Here is a 15,875-nt window from a genome sequence, read left to right on the forward strand (position 1 = left end):
TTGAGCCGTTGTGGGAGCAGAATACAGGTTCTGGGAAATGAGAAGAGGGTTGACTTTTCAAGTGCAGACCAGGCAGTTCTGCCTGATCTCCAGCAGAGCCTCCACAAATCCGGAGAAAAATCAAGAACATTTTGATATCCGAGTGAAACACTTCAACTAAAAAGTAACAGGGTGGAAATGCAGGTGTTTTGAGGCTATGGCATTCCAGGGACTGATTTTGACTAGCTGCCTCTTCACTTATTCTTACAAAATGGAGCTAAAAACACGAGTGAAACAGGAGAGTGCTATTGATACAGTGAATGTGACCACGCGTGTACTGTGAGTATTATACAGTGTGTGCATCCTTCTTCTCAAGCAGTGTTCAAAACTGAAATGTCAGAGGACTGCTCACAGATCCAGACTGATGTTCCAAGTGATTAGATACAGGTATTTGAACAAAGCACTGCATTATAAATTGCATTACAACTGCTCTCCAGCACATTTTGAATAAAAACCAACAAACGAGATGACAAAATCACAGATCCTGACAAGCAAAGAAATGTAATAATACACCGACAGGCCTTTAAGGCTTGGCTTGATAGAATTCTTAGATCGTTAACTTTAGTGTCAACCTATTTTATTAAAGGAGCAGATTCATTTATTCTACTGCATCGTAGCTCCCACGTCCAAAAGCGCAAAATTAGACCAATGGCCTCCTCTTGACTACAATGCGTCTTATATCCTTATATTAGGAATGGGTGGCATGTCCGTTCTCATGATCTATGAACTCCCATTAGGAGTCAGTCTACCTGTACATGCTGGGCAGGAATCAAGAGGTCCAGAAATATCCTGAGGTCCGAGATACAGCAGGGTTTGTCTCCAAATTTCACAAAGTACTGGAACATGAGCTCCAAAGGATCTCCTGGGGGAAAAGACAGCCAACAATGCAGCTTCAGTCATGCAGACACTTCAGTTGACCGATAACGTTTCATCGGTCAAAACGAAGAGAAATCGCAGGCTCCATTAAACAGTTCAAATTAAGAACGAGCTCACAATTCTGACCTCGTCACAAAACCTTAAAGAGAGAAAACAAACATGCCTTTCTATCTGAGGAGACGTCATTCACTGGGTTCGCTGAATTCATAAACGAGCTTTCTAGGTCAGCGAGCTTTAAATCAAAACCTTTCTTTCACCGCCTTTTAAAAATGTTTAAGCTCCTTAAACTAGCCTTGCATCACATGCACATGTGCAAACAATACGACAACCAAACACAACGCTGGTGTTCTCATACTGATCTCAGCTTGATGAGTCAGACGCTGCCGTCATTAAAAAGATGTGAGAAATGCTGACAGGGAGCTACATTGCAAAACCATTAAAATGTAGGACGTCAGGGTACGGCTTTAACACCCCTGTTGTATGTGAAATTGTCCTGAACCTCTTTCTTAGATGAGTAAACAGCATTAGTTACATTTCAGTGATTTGCATTCCTGTTTTTTTTCCTTCTTTGCTGCCCCACGAATGACAAGAATTGTTCTTTTCCTTTCATCCTCTGGCGTATCCTTCCCTCCGGAATTCCACACTTGCGGAATAAACTAGCCTTTTAAACGCAACTATCAACTCAGTCAGCTCTTCAGCTGCTTCAGATCAGCTTCTGCTGGGGCTCACGACTGCAGCCCTTCCGAGCACAGGGGGCACCTGCTCGGGGTACACGAGCCACGTCTGCGTGCGCCCCTTGCGTCAGCTGAAAAGGATACTGGGAAGCTGCTGCTTCTGCAGGAAGTGCCACCACTCAACAGAAACACTAGCGAACCTAACAAACCCCCTCGTAGTGGAATCGTTTATACTGCACAGAAATGAAACATACCTGCACTGGGGAACACGACAGGACTGGCGGTATGTCTGAAACTGCGGTATAACCAGGCCCGTTTCATGGAAGTGGCACTGCGATATATAACCACTGTCTGTACACAGCTATGTGAACTCTGCAGAACCCTACTGCCGCGAAGGGAAAAGCAGGAGAGAAACGATGGCACGATGGCGATGCTGCGCCCCGAGGACGCGGGGCCGAAACGCGGAGACGGAGGCGACGAGCCGGCTACCTAGCTGGGTCTCCTCCGGGTCGGCCCTCTGCCGCAGCCGGCGGATCAGCTCCAGCCGGGCCAGGAACGGGCCGCGCCGCTGCCGCGCCCCCCGCGCCTCCTCGGCGCGGATCCGGTCCTCCACGAAGCGGATCGCCTGAGCCACCGAGGACTCCACCTCCCCCTCCGCCGAGCTGGGGCACGGGAGAGCCAGCGTTAGGGCCCCCACGCCCGCCTTTCACACACCCCCCCCTCCTGAAGGCCACGCTTTGCAATTAATATCCCTTAAAGGCTTCTGGGGATTTATCCAGTACCTTTACATGTGCCCGCGCTCCAGCATTAGACAGTAAGATCTCCGTAAACGCTACTCACTGATCTCCCACTTCAGGCGGCGACCAGGACTCGTCAATGACGTGGAAGAGAGAATCGAAGTACGAAAGGTAGAACTGCCAGTCGTCTGGGCTGAAAGAGGAAGGGCAACAGGCTGTTGCAGTGGTCTGCTTCCACCGGTAAGACTAGGGGGAAACGTTTACATGCTGTGGTGGAAATGTGGAGCAAACGCACCGATCCAAACTCGCCGCGTTACAGGGAAGGACGGAGAAGAGTTAGGACCGCTACAGATGTTGAAGAGCCAGACACGTTCCACCAGTAACGACCAACTGGCACCAGACCAGCTTTCTAAAGTCTACAGGACGTATAAACTGTTAAACCAGTTAAGGTGCTTGTTCCCGGTACAGTCTGAGCAGTATGGCGTCATTGAATCTGCACTGTTTTAGTGAATGGTCAACTAACGTCAGATCCGGAATACAAAGGAATATTCTGGCAGCTGCGTTGATGTTCTTAAAAAAGGGAAGGAAAAAAAAAAATGACAGGGAGGTGGGATGTGAGAAAACTGCAGACCAAGACTTTTGCCTGAAAAGCAGCACATGATGCGCGAGCTGTTAAATATTACAAGACCCAAACGAGGAGGTACGGTACAGATGAACAACAGACTTCTAACGGCTGGAGCTGTTATGGTGCTGGTTCCCAACAGACCGAGCTGTGTGGCGTCAGGAGTTCAGACCTTGGCTGATTCCCAAAAGGATGCAACTCTAGAAACAAATTAACTCCTCAGTGAGGGAGTTACTGCAACAGAGGCGCTCTTATTGTCACTTCTGCTCAGATCTGCAGTGTTTAAATGAGTGATCTACCGAAGCCTCGATACGGGTTATACGGACACAAACAGGACACATTAAATGGCACACCAGAATACCATACACTGCTAAAATAAAGAAACAAATGTAAGCAAGCATGTGCATGAATGGACATGACAAAGCTTTGAGGAACTACTCCACACTATGCTTCACAAGTCTTCGGTGACTCAGCACTATGGCAAGATAGGCTAGAAATAACACATGAAGGGACTGTTACTTTTCCGCAGGCAAATATCCGGGTCCAAAACCAGCAGGCTGTCTGCAAAACCTGCAAATTCAGAAAACGACGCCTGCTGTGTAAAGCTGCGGATTCGCCACATTCTACGCGAGAACGTTCGAAAAACAGAATCCCCCAGCAGCTCCCACGATGTAACCCTTCAATCTAACTGGAGTATCGGGGAGTGTTTGTGAACAGTGCCTTAGACCTTCCCAGCACTCATTTCAAGACACTTTCCAATTAGCGGCCCACCTGACTAGCATCGGAGCCCAGCTAGTGAGTGAGCCCATCCTGACCGTCATCTAAATGTGCTAGTATTGTGAGGAAGCTCTTACAACATCATGACCACATGGGGATGGGTGTGCTCATCATGGGGGCTGAACACAGAGGAGGGGTTCAGGGTTAACTGAATACTATATGTATGTAATGACTGTTGTTTCGTTAAGTTGATCAATGTTATTTTAATTAACTTAACGCCAATGCATTTATACTTTAATTATCATATAGGGGAGGGTATTTATGTCTTTTAACCACACAGACTACGCACTGCATCACATTAAGCAACAGTAGAGGGGAGGACTATTGGCTATTCCAGACAGCTCTCTGCACTGAACCCTCGCGGATGTCAGGACCCTACTATACGCTGCAAGTGAAACTATGTGAGTCTTCTACTTCTGTGCCAAAACCCTTTTGCGGATGTGCGCGGGGCGGCGAGTGTGGCTCACTTGTTCAGGAGCAGCTTCCGGGAGAGGGCGTTGCACTCCGGCCAGCGGTCCAGCTTCCTGTAGAGAGACATGCACTTGCTCTCTCGGCTCTGCAGCTCGCTCGTCAGCTTCTCTGGAAGACAGCGGGAGCAGGGGGTTACAACGGCACCACGCGCCACACCCGCGGAGACGCTCAACTCAACTACCAGAGCTCCACCACCGCCCCCAAGAAACTCCCATGAACAGAACTCAGCAGCGTCAGTGCCTTCACTCTGGCTGCCAGTCCAGGGGCCCCCGATCTAAGTGGCCCTACAACACGTCGTTTCACACGTGTGAACGAACTTGACGGAAAAATTCAACTCATTTCCAGCATTTTTCAAGACCCCGGAAGCCAGCAGGGTAGGTGGTTCTTGGATTTTTTTTTGTTTCATTTGGAAATGAAATATATTGTGAAGAGCAGAATCTAACATTAAAAATTCTTCTTGTAGACAAAGCTGCTGCACGTGATTTAGATTAGGAGACGTTACGCCCGGATAGCAGAGTTCTTACCACCATGCACTGCGTCACAGATCCAACCAGTGGGTCACTGACAGAGACTAGTGATCAGGAAGGGCCATATATCGTCACATTTCAAATGCAAGCTTGAGACTACAGGGAGACTTACAGTACTTGCACAAAGCTCACGGTTTTGTGCTCAATTCGAAATTTATCAATTATTGTAAAATGAATTGATTTTGCTACCGAGATTTAATAACCAGTCTGAGAAACGGGGACCGCAGTTCCCCTTTAGGTACAGGCCTGCCCCCTGCTCTACTGTGATTCACAGCACATGGCTGTGAAGTCAGCCCACGGCTCAGTGCTCAGTCCTCACCTCCCAGCTGCCCCCTCACCACCTCCAGGGCCTCCACATACTTGCCCAGTCTCTCCAGGATCATGAAGTATAGCTGGACCTGCGCCCAAGAACACCAGAAAGGTTAGAAACGAGGCCGTCTGGCCCATCTAGCCTGTTTGATAGTTAGTAGCTTATTGATCCAAGTATTTCATCCAGCTGTTTCTAGAAGAAAGGTAGATATTGGCTTCAGCAGCATGGCTGGACAGCTTGTTCTATACTCCCATAACCCTATGTGTAAAGAAAGGCTGCCTGTCCTCAGATTTTAAAATAAGCAAGTCAGCTGACACAGATAATACAGCTGCAATTGGCAAACGTTAATGAGGAGTCACAGTCACTGGATAAGTCAATCCAGTCACAACATGTTCTTAACATCTTCTCTGGAAGCTAGTGAAAGTCTTTTCAATCCCAAGCAATGTGAAAGCTATTCTCTGCCCACACTGGGACTGCTAGGAAGACAGGTGTAAACCTGGTACCCCAGTACTGCCCGGCTGGATCATCTACAGCTCCCCACAGAAATGTTGTGGCTGAACCCGAGACAAGCACTTCATGCTACTAAAGCCTCAAATGTCACTGGGTTACAGCAGTTCGGCATGGAGAAAAGGGCCAGAACTCCTACACAGTGATGCAAGAGAATTACAGGAAGCATTTGTTAGTGGTTATTGAAGCTCAATGTGCTGCAACAAGCCACCGAATCTAGAGGGACCTTTAACCTCTTCATACATGGACACTGGACGTTGGATGACTCAGTTTACTAAATAAATTAAATAAGCTTGAAAGTTTGGCATTACTTGTTCACTCAGACTTCTTTTACATACCAATAGGAACCACCTGAAGCTCTGGTAACATGCCCTGGGCAGAATATGCATGATTTCAGATCATCTAAAAGGAGGCGCACACTTTTACACAGAACCGGATGTGTGAAGGTCTGTCTCCTGAACTCAGGCGGCCCTTCGATGTCTTTCAAAGTGTGACTCGCTCTTTCTCCCTCGGGCACCATGCAGGGACTCACCTCAGCCTCGGCCTCTATCTTCTCCTCCTTCACCATCTTCTCCACCATCCTCTCCGCTAGCGGCAGGAACATGGTCTTGGACAGCTTCTCGTCCTCCGCTGAGATGGCCTGGCAGAGCAACCGAGAGCGCAGGTAAGACGCGAAACCGAGTCCCTGTCAGTATCCGCCTGCGACAAAAATGACCTGGAAACCGTGAAGACTTTGCTTCATGTCACCTGTGCAGTCTTCTGAAATAAAACATCCCAACGAATTAAATAAAAGCCAGGAGAGACGAAATGAAGAGAACCAGCTTCATTTCCTCTACAAAGCAGAATCACTATCCGCTAATCAATATGATTCATTGAAACGATGCATTTTACAAAAGACACAGTAGTACAGATTTCAGGAGTGCTGGAATATTCACTCATGACACTGAAAGCTCATGAGGCCAGGATATAGCCTGGCTGACAAGTCTGCCTATTCCGGGTCACTGTGTGTCATCACTTGGGAAATCCTGGTCACAGCTAGCTGACACAGCCCAGGCTCCAGCTGGAGATGTGCAGATTACAGGGCTCACTCACCACTCCAAGCCATCTGCTCAATTGGCCGTGTGTCTAAGGAACTTTTTTTTTTCTATGTTAACTTCAGTTTCAATTGAAATTTAGAAAGAGATTCATGCCAAGACACAATAACAACCAACCTGTTGTGAGAACTAGAAGAAATTCCAATCCAATTAAGAGAAAAGTTACAGATACCATCTTGTTTGTTAGTGATTCAAAGACCTTCAAAGTTGGGGGTCAGTTTCCACACCATGGTCACAGTCTGCTAGAGCCCAGTGTGTGAGCTCCAACATCACAGTCACAGTCTGTTAGTCTTCTAGAGCCCAGTTTGTCAGCTCCAACACGATGAAGTCATTTTTTCAAATATCTACAACTTTACTTTAACTTTGAGAATTACACAATCTCCGAAGTGAGTAACCTTATATTTTTTTAATCTGCAACCAAGACAACTGCACACTTACCTGCATCACCAAGCTCATCACAGACCAGAAGTAGTAGGGATTTTTGGGAACAATTTTATAAAGTGCCATTCCAGCCTGAGAAAAAATAAGATGCACGATTACACATGGAAAAATTCCCCTTTTGCAATTGGGTACAGCTAAAAAAATAATATCAAGGCCAGGGGATATATGAATTTATTTTTAAATTTTGAGTGCTTCTAGTGCTCAAAAATATCTGCATCTTCTATTGTAAGACTATGCAAATAAATAATGATGCAGGTCTGCTGTCGATTTCTTCTTCAATGCACACAAGAGTGAAATACTCATTTAGTACGTCAGTGACTCCCATTTCATTGTCAGGTTCCCCGTTACTTTCCAGGATATGTTTTACTTCACCCTTAAGAGTCCTTGTGGTGTAGGAGAAGATTAAGAAATCCATGTCCAAGATGTCCTGACTAACTGGTGAAGAAGGACCCCATGGGCCTGTTCACAAGAGCAGGGCTTTAACTTCTCAGGGAGGTGTAACTTCCTGTATCTCCAGCAGACCGCTGTGCAGCTGCCACATGGCGCTGTGCTTCAGGGCTGGATGAAGGGGCTCCCTTCCTACATGCGCAGCACCGCGACGCCCTTTTCGTTGAGAAGCTCTGAGCGAAAGCAATTCTTTCTCGTCCGTGAAACCGCATTCAGATAGGACCGGCTGTAACCATGTGACGAGGACTGGAGACACGCGCGTGGCTCCTCGGTCTGGGCAGGGGCGAGAGCAAACTCACCTGCTGCATCTTCTTGTACTCCCCGACCCGCGCGTAGGCCATGAACAGGTGGGAGTGGTACTCCTCGCTGCTGGGCACCTTCTTCACCGCGGCCTCGTACAGCTTGGTCACCAGCTCCGCTGCAAGAGGAAAACGCCATCCTGGGACACGTTCCACCAAGAAATATGCCACCAACAGTGAGGAAAGATGTATATAATATACAGCTGTGAGACAAAGAGTATGTGAACGCTCTGGCATCATCTCTATTCCTCTACGAGTTGCACCTGAAGTGTGATCTGATCTTCATCCGAGTCATAATATTAGATAAACACAATCTGATTAAGCAAATCACACCCAAACAACTGTACTTTTTCATGTCTATATTGAACACATTGTTCAAAAATTCAGTGTCTAATGCTGGAAAAAGTATCTGAACCTTTAGATTTAGTAACTGGTAGAACCTCTTTTAGCAGCAATGAGCTCAACCCAATGTTTCCTGCAGCTGCTGATCCGTCCTGCACTTCGGTTTAGAGATACCCTGGCCCATGCCTCTTGATACAACTTCTTCAATTCACTGATATTTTTGGGAGAAAGCATTCACAAACGTTTTCTTACCAGAGTATATAATGGATGCAGCCACTTCCACTGACAGCCACCATTCTATAAATCTGCAGAATGTCCCTTTTTAAATCACCTAACATAGCTAGTGTATTGTAATACATCAACTCACAAATGATCTAAAATGATCATGGTAATGGGTGTGTCTGCCTCTAGGTCTCCTATCTGTCTCTGCTGATAATTACTTTTTCAACCCAATGCATGTTAATGAACTCATTGAAAATTCTGTTCATCTGGGCACAACGCAGGAGCACACCCTAGACAGGACGCCAGTCCTTCACAGGACAAAAGACAGGGCCACACCCTGGACAGGACACCAGTCCTTCACAGGATGAGCTCATTCAATGACCGGGTGCAGTAGGGGGTCACTCACGCCTGTGCATCTCTCTGTACAGGATGGTCAGCGCTTGCAGGGAGTTGTCATCGGTGGGCTCGAGCACTGCTACTTCCTGCGCCAAAGTGAAGGCCTCATCCTGCCTGCCGGTGCGTTGTAAGCCGATTGCCTTCAGGACCTGGGGAGAGTGTCCGCGCACAGAGAGGCATGAGTGTCTTTTCAGCAGAAGAACGATGACCTATTCAGCCTTGCTGCGTTGCCAGTAGCCCAACGATCCAGGAAATCTCATCACACAAGCTGTTTCCTATAGAATCCCACAAAGTCAACAGGTTCAACAGGGCCACATGGATGTATGGCCAGCAGCCATATCACCCTGCAGCTCCCAGCTGGCAGCCCACTGAAGCCCAGCAGGTGTGAGCCTGGTCAGTACCTGTATAGGAGACCTCCTGGGAAAAAAGGTTGCAGCTGGAAGAGGTGTTAAGAGTGCTTTGAGTGGAGTGTCCTGAAAGGCGCTATATAAGCGTAAGGAATTATTATAAATTATTAATTATATAAAAATTCTTCACCTCTCCAGAGAAATGATAGGATACAAATCACACTGCGCTATCAAAACAGGAATCACATGTCTTTCGCATCTGTAGGGAATTCACACGGTCACTACTCTGACACGCATCGGACGTGTTGGAGCTGTGGGCCTGCTGTCTGATCCTGGCAATTTCAGGAAAGTCTTTCCTGGGACAGCTGGAAAAAGAGTACAGCACATGGCTCATCCCTCAACCATGCCCAGTGCTGCTGGCGTCAACCGGAGTGAGTGGTCGAGAAAAAGGATTCTGCCACATCACAGACAGATATTACAGCAGTGACAAAACCCAAGCACAGAATGGAGCCGACTCAAACTCCATATGCCAGCTAGCTCATGTGTATCACAGATGTTCCTAGCGCACATGAATGAAGGAAGGCTGGTATTTCACGATGGATGCCCATCTTTCTAGAGCACACGTGCGCGGAGGTCTGTTCACCCACCTTGGCGCAGTGAAGGTCCTTGTGCTTCTTCAGCAGTTTGTCGGCCTGCTGGATAGCCATCTTGTTATTGCCATTATCCAGGTAATCTGAAAGGAAAGCACATGATGTCAGCAATGACACCGCTTCCTGGGCAAGTCCTAGAGCCAGCCTGACAAAACACCCCAACGCGAAACACCTTAGTTGTTAAACACGGACATTACACTTACATTAGTGATTTAAACTAGTCATCTCTAGGAATGCTCCAGTAAAAGATGAAGAAATATTTTCACCTCGGTTTATTCTATGAGCCTTCTTGTCTGCGCACAAGACAAAACACAAGGTTCCCCGACTGCTGCCTCAGTCGAAAGTATCAAAGCGTTCATCTGAAATCTGAACGTACTCCAAACCAGAGGGGGTCCAAGGATTTCCAACTGAGACCCAAGCAATGGCAAAGTACTTCAGCGTTTTGTTCACCTGCATTTTCTTCGCTGTTGAAAAGACCACAAGCAGACTCCCAAATGAGCACTTATTAAATAGGGCACAATCTGAAATTCCAAAAAGAGCTGATAACCCTGAAAAAAACACAACAGCCATCATTCCAGATGCCAGTGTACGAAAGTGTTCTTTCTCTCTGGTGAAAGTCAGGATGGTAGCAAAGCCAGTACAGCTGACACCACTCTTTCAGACTGATTTAACCCAAACCCACAGGAGGCCTGGCGTGGACAGCACTGACAAGCGAGACTGAAAATGCAATGTGGACAAACAAAACATTTTGAGGATTGTAAGACAGCAGCTATGCGGGAATTGTGCTCAGTTGCCCCTGGCTCTCTTCCAGCACTGAACTGGACTGGGACTGAACAGAGGAGGACATGCTGAACACGTCTGGCATCATGTACCAGTGTGTAAGGGCGGCTCTTGTCGGAATCTGGTGCATAACACTTCAAATGATAAACGACGTATAAACGGTCACAAATTAAAAAACAACAACTCATCCTTTCAGTCTCTGAAAGTGTGGCAACTTCAGGCCCGCGTGCTGTGGAATAATCTCGAAGGAAGGGCGCAGCCCATCCATGATGTTTCCAAAATTCACACGTGCACAGTGAGTGAGACACCTGGTTGTCAAGCAGGACGGGTCCCGTTCCTCCAGAGGTGTATCTGTTCTTAACACGGTGGTCGTCTTGTAAGCCCTTTCTTGTCCGAAAAAGGTTCATTACATTTACACAGCAAATAATGTTTGTGTGTTCTGGGTTTTACGCCTAGTGTTCAGTCTGTGCTGAAGTGCTGTTGAAGCTTATTAAATTAAATGAACTTTTCCCTTTTGCCCATTGTCACCTCTCTGTGTAAACAGCTTTCTCTGAACTGGGTCTGCCTTATGATAAGAGCAAGGTGTTAGAGAAGCCCTGTATTAAAGGTGTCCTGTTTCAAATGTGGTCAGCATTGCTGCCTCACAGCGCTGGGGCCCTGGGTTCGGATCCAGACCTGGGGCGCTGTGTGCGTCCCCCTCGACCATGGCTAGACAATGGACAGGCGGATGGCAAGGGAAGGCACCAGGTCTGGACACAGCACAGCTGCCAGCGACTGCTGCCTTCCCAGCTTCCTTCCCGACTGAGCGATGCCTCCTAAATATAATGGCCGACCTCTGCTTCGTGAATGTCCTTGTCGTCCCCTGTGGGGGACGGAGGGAATCCGGAGCCAAAGGCCTTGTTGTCACTTAACAGCAGCTGAAGGCCAGATTTAACAGCGCAGACACGGCTGACGACGTGCATCATCTCTCTGCTCATTCCGACATTGTCCTGCTAATTCATACTAACAAACTGCTGCAGTTTATTAAAAATTAGACTTCTTTCGTCCCCTTTCAGCGTGGACTGCGGAACTTTCACATCCCTGAAAGAAAAATAAGGTTTCTCCAAACCTGCAGCAGAAGAAAAGGAGACAATTCCAGGAACTCCTACAACTGCAGGATCAGAACTATAGGCTTCCAAAATATATCCAGCCAAAAAACCCTTTAAAAAAATAAAAAAAAAACAAACTCAAATGGATGTTATTTGGCAAAATAACAAGTTTACGTCAAAACACTTGCTAACCTGTCCCGCACTGTCAGTCTGATCAGATCTTCGGGTTTTTTGTTACTCAGCCACCGGCTAGAATGATGATACACCTGCTTTCTCCCTTCTCACGTACAACACAATCAGCACATAGCCAACGGCAGGAAAAACCATCTCATCAGCAGGAGACACAGGACTGAAATAAGACTGGCCAAAATCCAGACGGGCCCCACAAACACCAGTGAGATCGCACTGTAAAACAAAGTCAAGACGCAGAAGAACGAACTGCCCAGGGTGCCGAGACAGAGACACCCGTGTGTTTCAGAAAGTGGGGGACGGGAGACCTGTGTGTCGCTGTAGCCCTTCAGCGTGACTCCCCAGAACGAGGGCTCCCACGCCTCACAATCCCAGCTCCCCTTGGAGCAGCAACACAACTCAAGGGTTCGGAAGTGGAACGGGCGTGCAGAGCTGCTCTCGGCGTGTCGCAGGAAAGGCCAGAGGGCCCAGGTTCACAGACTGGCCGACACAGGGCTGCAGGTACACCATGTGTCCGGTCACACTGCTGTGTGTGCGTCTAGTATCAATGTGTGGATGCCGGGGTGGGCACCTATGAATCAGGAATCTCTTTCCCCTTATTCATTACCTCCTTTTTCTCCATCCAATACAGGGTCGCAGGGGAGCCAGAGCCTATTCCAGCAAGCCACAGGCTAAAGGCAGGGTACACCCTGGACAGGACGCCAGTCTATCACAGGGCAGACACAAGGTCAATACAAACACACACACACACATAGGTCCATTTTCCCAGAATACCAATTAATCTACCAGCATGTCTCTGGACTGTGGGAGGAAACCTCAGTGAACACGGGGAGAACATACAAACTCCACCCAGACAGCACCCCAGGAGCTGCAGCACTGAGCCGCCCAGCAAACGAGACAAACCAGGTCCTCGGAGAGGGACCAGAGGATTTCAGCGCAACGCAATGCGGCACTCAGGTACCCTGCGGGACGGGACACCTCCTCCCAGCTGCTGCTGATGAGAACCCATCAATAATGTGCCAGTCTGATCCCTCGACCCCCACCAGCTGTGGCTTCAACCAGCCCGGGATTCTGGCACGGAGCATGGGACTAGCAGACTGGGGACCTCAAGGAATAACGGACTTTAGAAACGTATACAATTACAGGAATAAATAACTTTATCGTGAATCTGTGACCGATCCCGGAGGAAACCGACTTGACAATCAGTAAGGTCGGTAAGAGAGCCGGAGGAGGAGGGAATCGGTGCGAAAGCTGCTCAGCGGCACCGACGGTAAGCGACGTCGAGTGAAAACACATTCCTGACGATTTCTGGCCTGGCGTGTCCACACACACTGATCGTGCCCAGCTGAGAAGGAGGTCCGAATATATCCGAGAGAATCCACACAAGCAGGAAAGCTTACAGAGGCACAAAAGCAGACATTCGTTACACGCCAATTCCTCCCTCACAATGACAGTCACATCTTGCACTGGGGTGGACGGTGTGATTTGGTGACACAAGTGCTGTTTTTGTGCTTTGACAGTTCACGTTAACCAGTCAAGGAAAAAGGACCCACACAAAAACTGGAAATTATTTCAGTGACACAGTACCTCACACTAGAAAACGGGACGGTGTGCGGTCCCATTTCCGACACACGATCCACAATATCAGACATCACACTTTCAGCTGTTAAATGCTGCCACCAAAGTTTCTGTCAAAGGAGACAAACCGCTCTGCGCACCCAAGGAATTCAGTCTCAGCTATGGAAAGCTAGCTGACAGTCTTCGAGGTATTTCAAAGTGTGGTTCATGTTTCTAACTACAACAAACCGGTTGAGGACTTGCATGGTGGTGACGTCCGACCTCGAGAGGCAGATGAGAAACGTTCATCTCATCGATGTGTTCGCTGTCCAGCAGCGCGCCCCGCGTCAAAGACCATTTCACCACGTTAGGATACGGGCTCTTCGGAGACTGCTAAACGTGTAATAACACAAATCTGCACCGGCAAATCTCCACAGCGTCGCTTAGGATCGCTATCAGGGAAAGACTACACGGATTCAAATGAATACTTTTCGTCGCAGCGCTTCACGGTGGCACCTGTGACCTCAGAGGCCTTTGCAAAGTCAGATCGCTCGCAACGAACGACGAGAAACGATGCGCAAAGGTAAACCAAGCTTAGGAGCGCAAGAGCCGGCAGCTTTTGCACGGCAGTGCCGTTCCCAAGATGAACGTGTTGAAAACACAACTTCTGCACCCCACTCCGCGCCGGATTAGGACAATCGATCACTTAAAGTCAGGTCAAACACCACCAGGATCACTAGGCTGAAAGGAAGCGGCTTGAACCCATTCATAAAACAACGCCACCTCTAGCGAGCCGGCGATCCAGTCAATGACATTAGAGGATTTACTCTGCACCGGGTCCGGCAAACTCGTTCAGCCCCACACGGCTGGACCCCGAGTCCGCCTGGCCCGGCGTGAGCAGCGAGTACCGCGCTCTCCGACCACGCCATCCCCTCGCACCGTCCAACCCCAACCCCCGGCTGAGAGCACCATGCACGAAGTCCCCACGACCGGCCCCGCGCGTACAGCCGGGGGAAGGCGCGCTGTCATTCCGGGCAGCTACTACCCGACTCCGAGGCGCCGGCTGGCGGCCCGCAAGCGCTCTCGTCCCGCTTCGCCCGCACAGATCTGCCTCCGACAGGAGGCGCCGGAACCGGGACACGCAGAACCACCGCGGACCCCGGCTTCGCTGCCAGGCTCTTATCTAGCGGCAGCGGCAAATCGTTACCGTAAATGGGTCTGAGCCTCCTGTCGTTAGGGTCCTGCACATGGCCCCTCGCCGCCATGATGGGGGGAAATCGGAGGTCCGCTCGGCGCATGCGCGGCGCTGTCCCGGCCGGAAAGAATTAAAGAGCCAGCGTGCACGAGGAAAACAAGCCATCCGGTGCGCGGGGCTGGCGGCTCGCGAGCGGAGCCCTGTGGCCCGTGCCGGTGGGCAGGGGCGCGAGGCGCTTATTGACCGACAAGGCCCGCTCGCTATGATGCATATGTATATATAAAGAAAGGCTTTCCATTTATAGAAATAGAAACGCTATTTCATTTAAGTGCGGTTCTTACGTCGATTGAGATTGGTTGATTTGACTTTTTTTTTACGTTGCTTTTAAATGAATCAGATTGCGTACATTTAAAATTGGGGATTTGTCTTGTGTGGTATAATGATAACATCTTACAAAAGACTCGAAGAGAGACATTTATGTGATAGATGGCATGATACGACCCTGGTGTCCTGGCCAAATTTCCCCCTGGTCTTTACCCATCATGGCCTCCTAATAACCCCCCTCTCTGAACTGGCTCCATCACTCTGCTCTCCTCCCCACTGAGAGCTGGTGTGTGGGGAGAGTACTGGCGCCTCATCCAGGTGGGGCTGCACACTGGGGGTGGAGGGGATCCCCATGACCTGCAAAGCGCTTGTTAAGTGTAAGGAGACGCTAACCGTCCACGGTGCGTCATTCGCCATTCGCCTGACACCTGCACAAACACCACCCCGACACCAGGGTCCCCCGCTTTCTGAAGGGAGAAGGGCCCCGGTTCAGATCTTCATGCGGAGGGATGACAAGCCGGCCCTTTAGCGCCATCGTGTGGTAGATTTATATTAACCTGGCAGAATTTCCCGGCTCAAAATCTATTTTTTTTTATTCGTCGCTCCTGACATGCCTGTGGCTAGTTTATAAGGAATATTTTATGATATACTATTATTTTTTATTTGTTATCTTCAACGGCATCCTCTTCGCAGTACACACAAGTATAGTGGCAGTAACTCAACTAGTGTTGACAACAAGTAATGACTTCAGGAACCTGGGGTTTGAATCCTGTCCATGGCAGAGTTCTCCTTTAACAAATGTCTTTGGACAGTGGGAGGAAACCAGAGTGCCTGGAGTAAATTCAAGTAAACAGGGGGAGAACATTCAAACTCCACACAGACAGCACCTCAGGTCTGGAATTGAACCCAGGGCCCCAACTTGGGGAGCAACAATGCTATCCATTGTGCCATCTCTCCATAGCCA

The 15,875-nt window shown here is 48.8% G+C and overlaps 1 protein-coding gene across 2 annotated transcripts in view; it reads right to left on the reverse strand.

Moving 5' to 3' along the window:
* Positions 1-14,724, reverse strand: part of naa25 (N-alpha-acetyltransferase 25, NatB auxiliary subunit) — a 30,168-nt gene extending 15,444 nt beyond the window's left edge. For both annotated transcript variants that reach the window (XM_088617700.1, XM_088617701.1), the window contains exons 1-11: positions 14,600-14,724; positions 9,776-9,861; positions 8,792-8,930; positions 7,822-7,940; positions 7,073-7,147; positions 6,073-6,180; positions 5,043-5,121; positions 4,193-4,304; positions 2,430-2,519; positions 2,079-2,251; positions 789-901 (exon numbers count right to left, since the gene is read on the reverse strand). In XM_088617700.1, coding sequence (XP_088473826.1) covers positions 789-901; positions 2,079-2,251; positions 2,430-2,519; positions 4,193-4,304; positions 5,043-5,121; positions 6,073-6,180; positions 7,073-7,147; positions 7,822-7,940; positions 8,792-8,930; positions 9,776-9,861; positions 14,600-14,690 — 1,185 coding nt within the window. In that variant the 5' untranslated portion in view covers positions 14,691-14,724. The remainder of the gene's footprint in view (positions 1-788; positions 902-2,078; positions 2,252-2,429; positions 2,520-4,192; positions 4,305-5,042; positions 5,122-6,072; positions 6,181-7,072; positions 7,148-7,821; positions 7,941-8,791; positions 8,931-9,775; positions 9,862-14,599) is intronic.
* Positions 14,725-15,875: the final 1,151 nt, after the last annotated feature.

The sequence above is a fragment of the Lepisosteus platostomus genome, chromosome 24 (genome assembly GCF_059453375.1).
Source record: "Lepisosteus platostomus isolate fLepPlt1 chromosome 24, fLepPlt1.hap1, whole genome shotgun sequence".
Classification (NCBI taxonomy): Eukaryota; Metazoa; Chordata; class Actinopteri; order Semionotiformes; family Lepisosteidae; genus Lepisosteus; species Lepisosteus platostomus.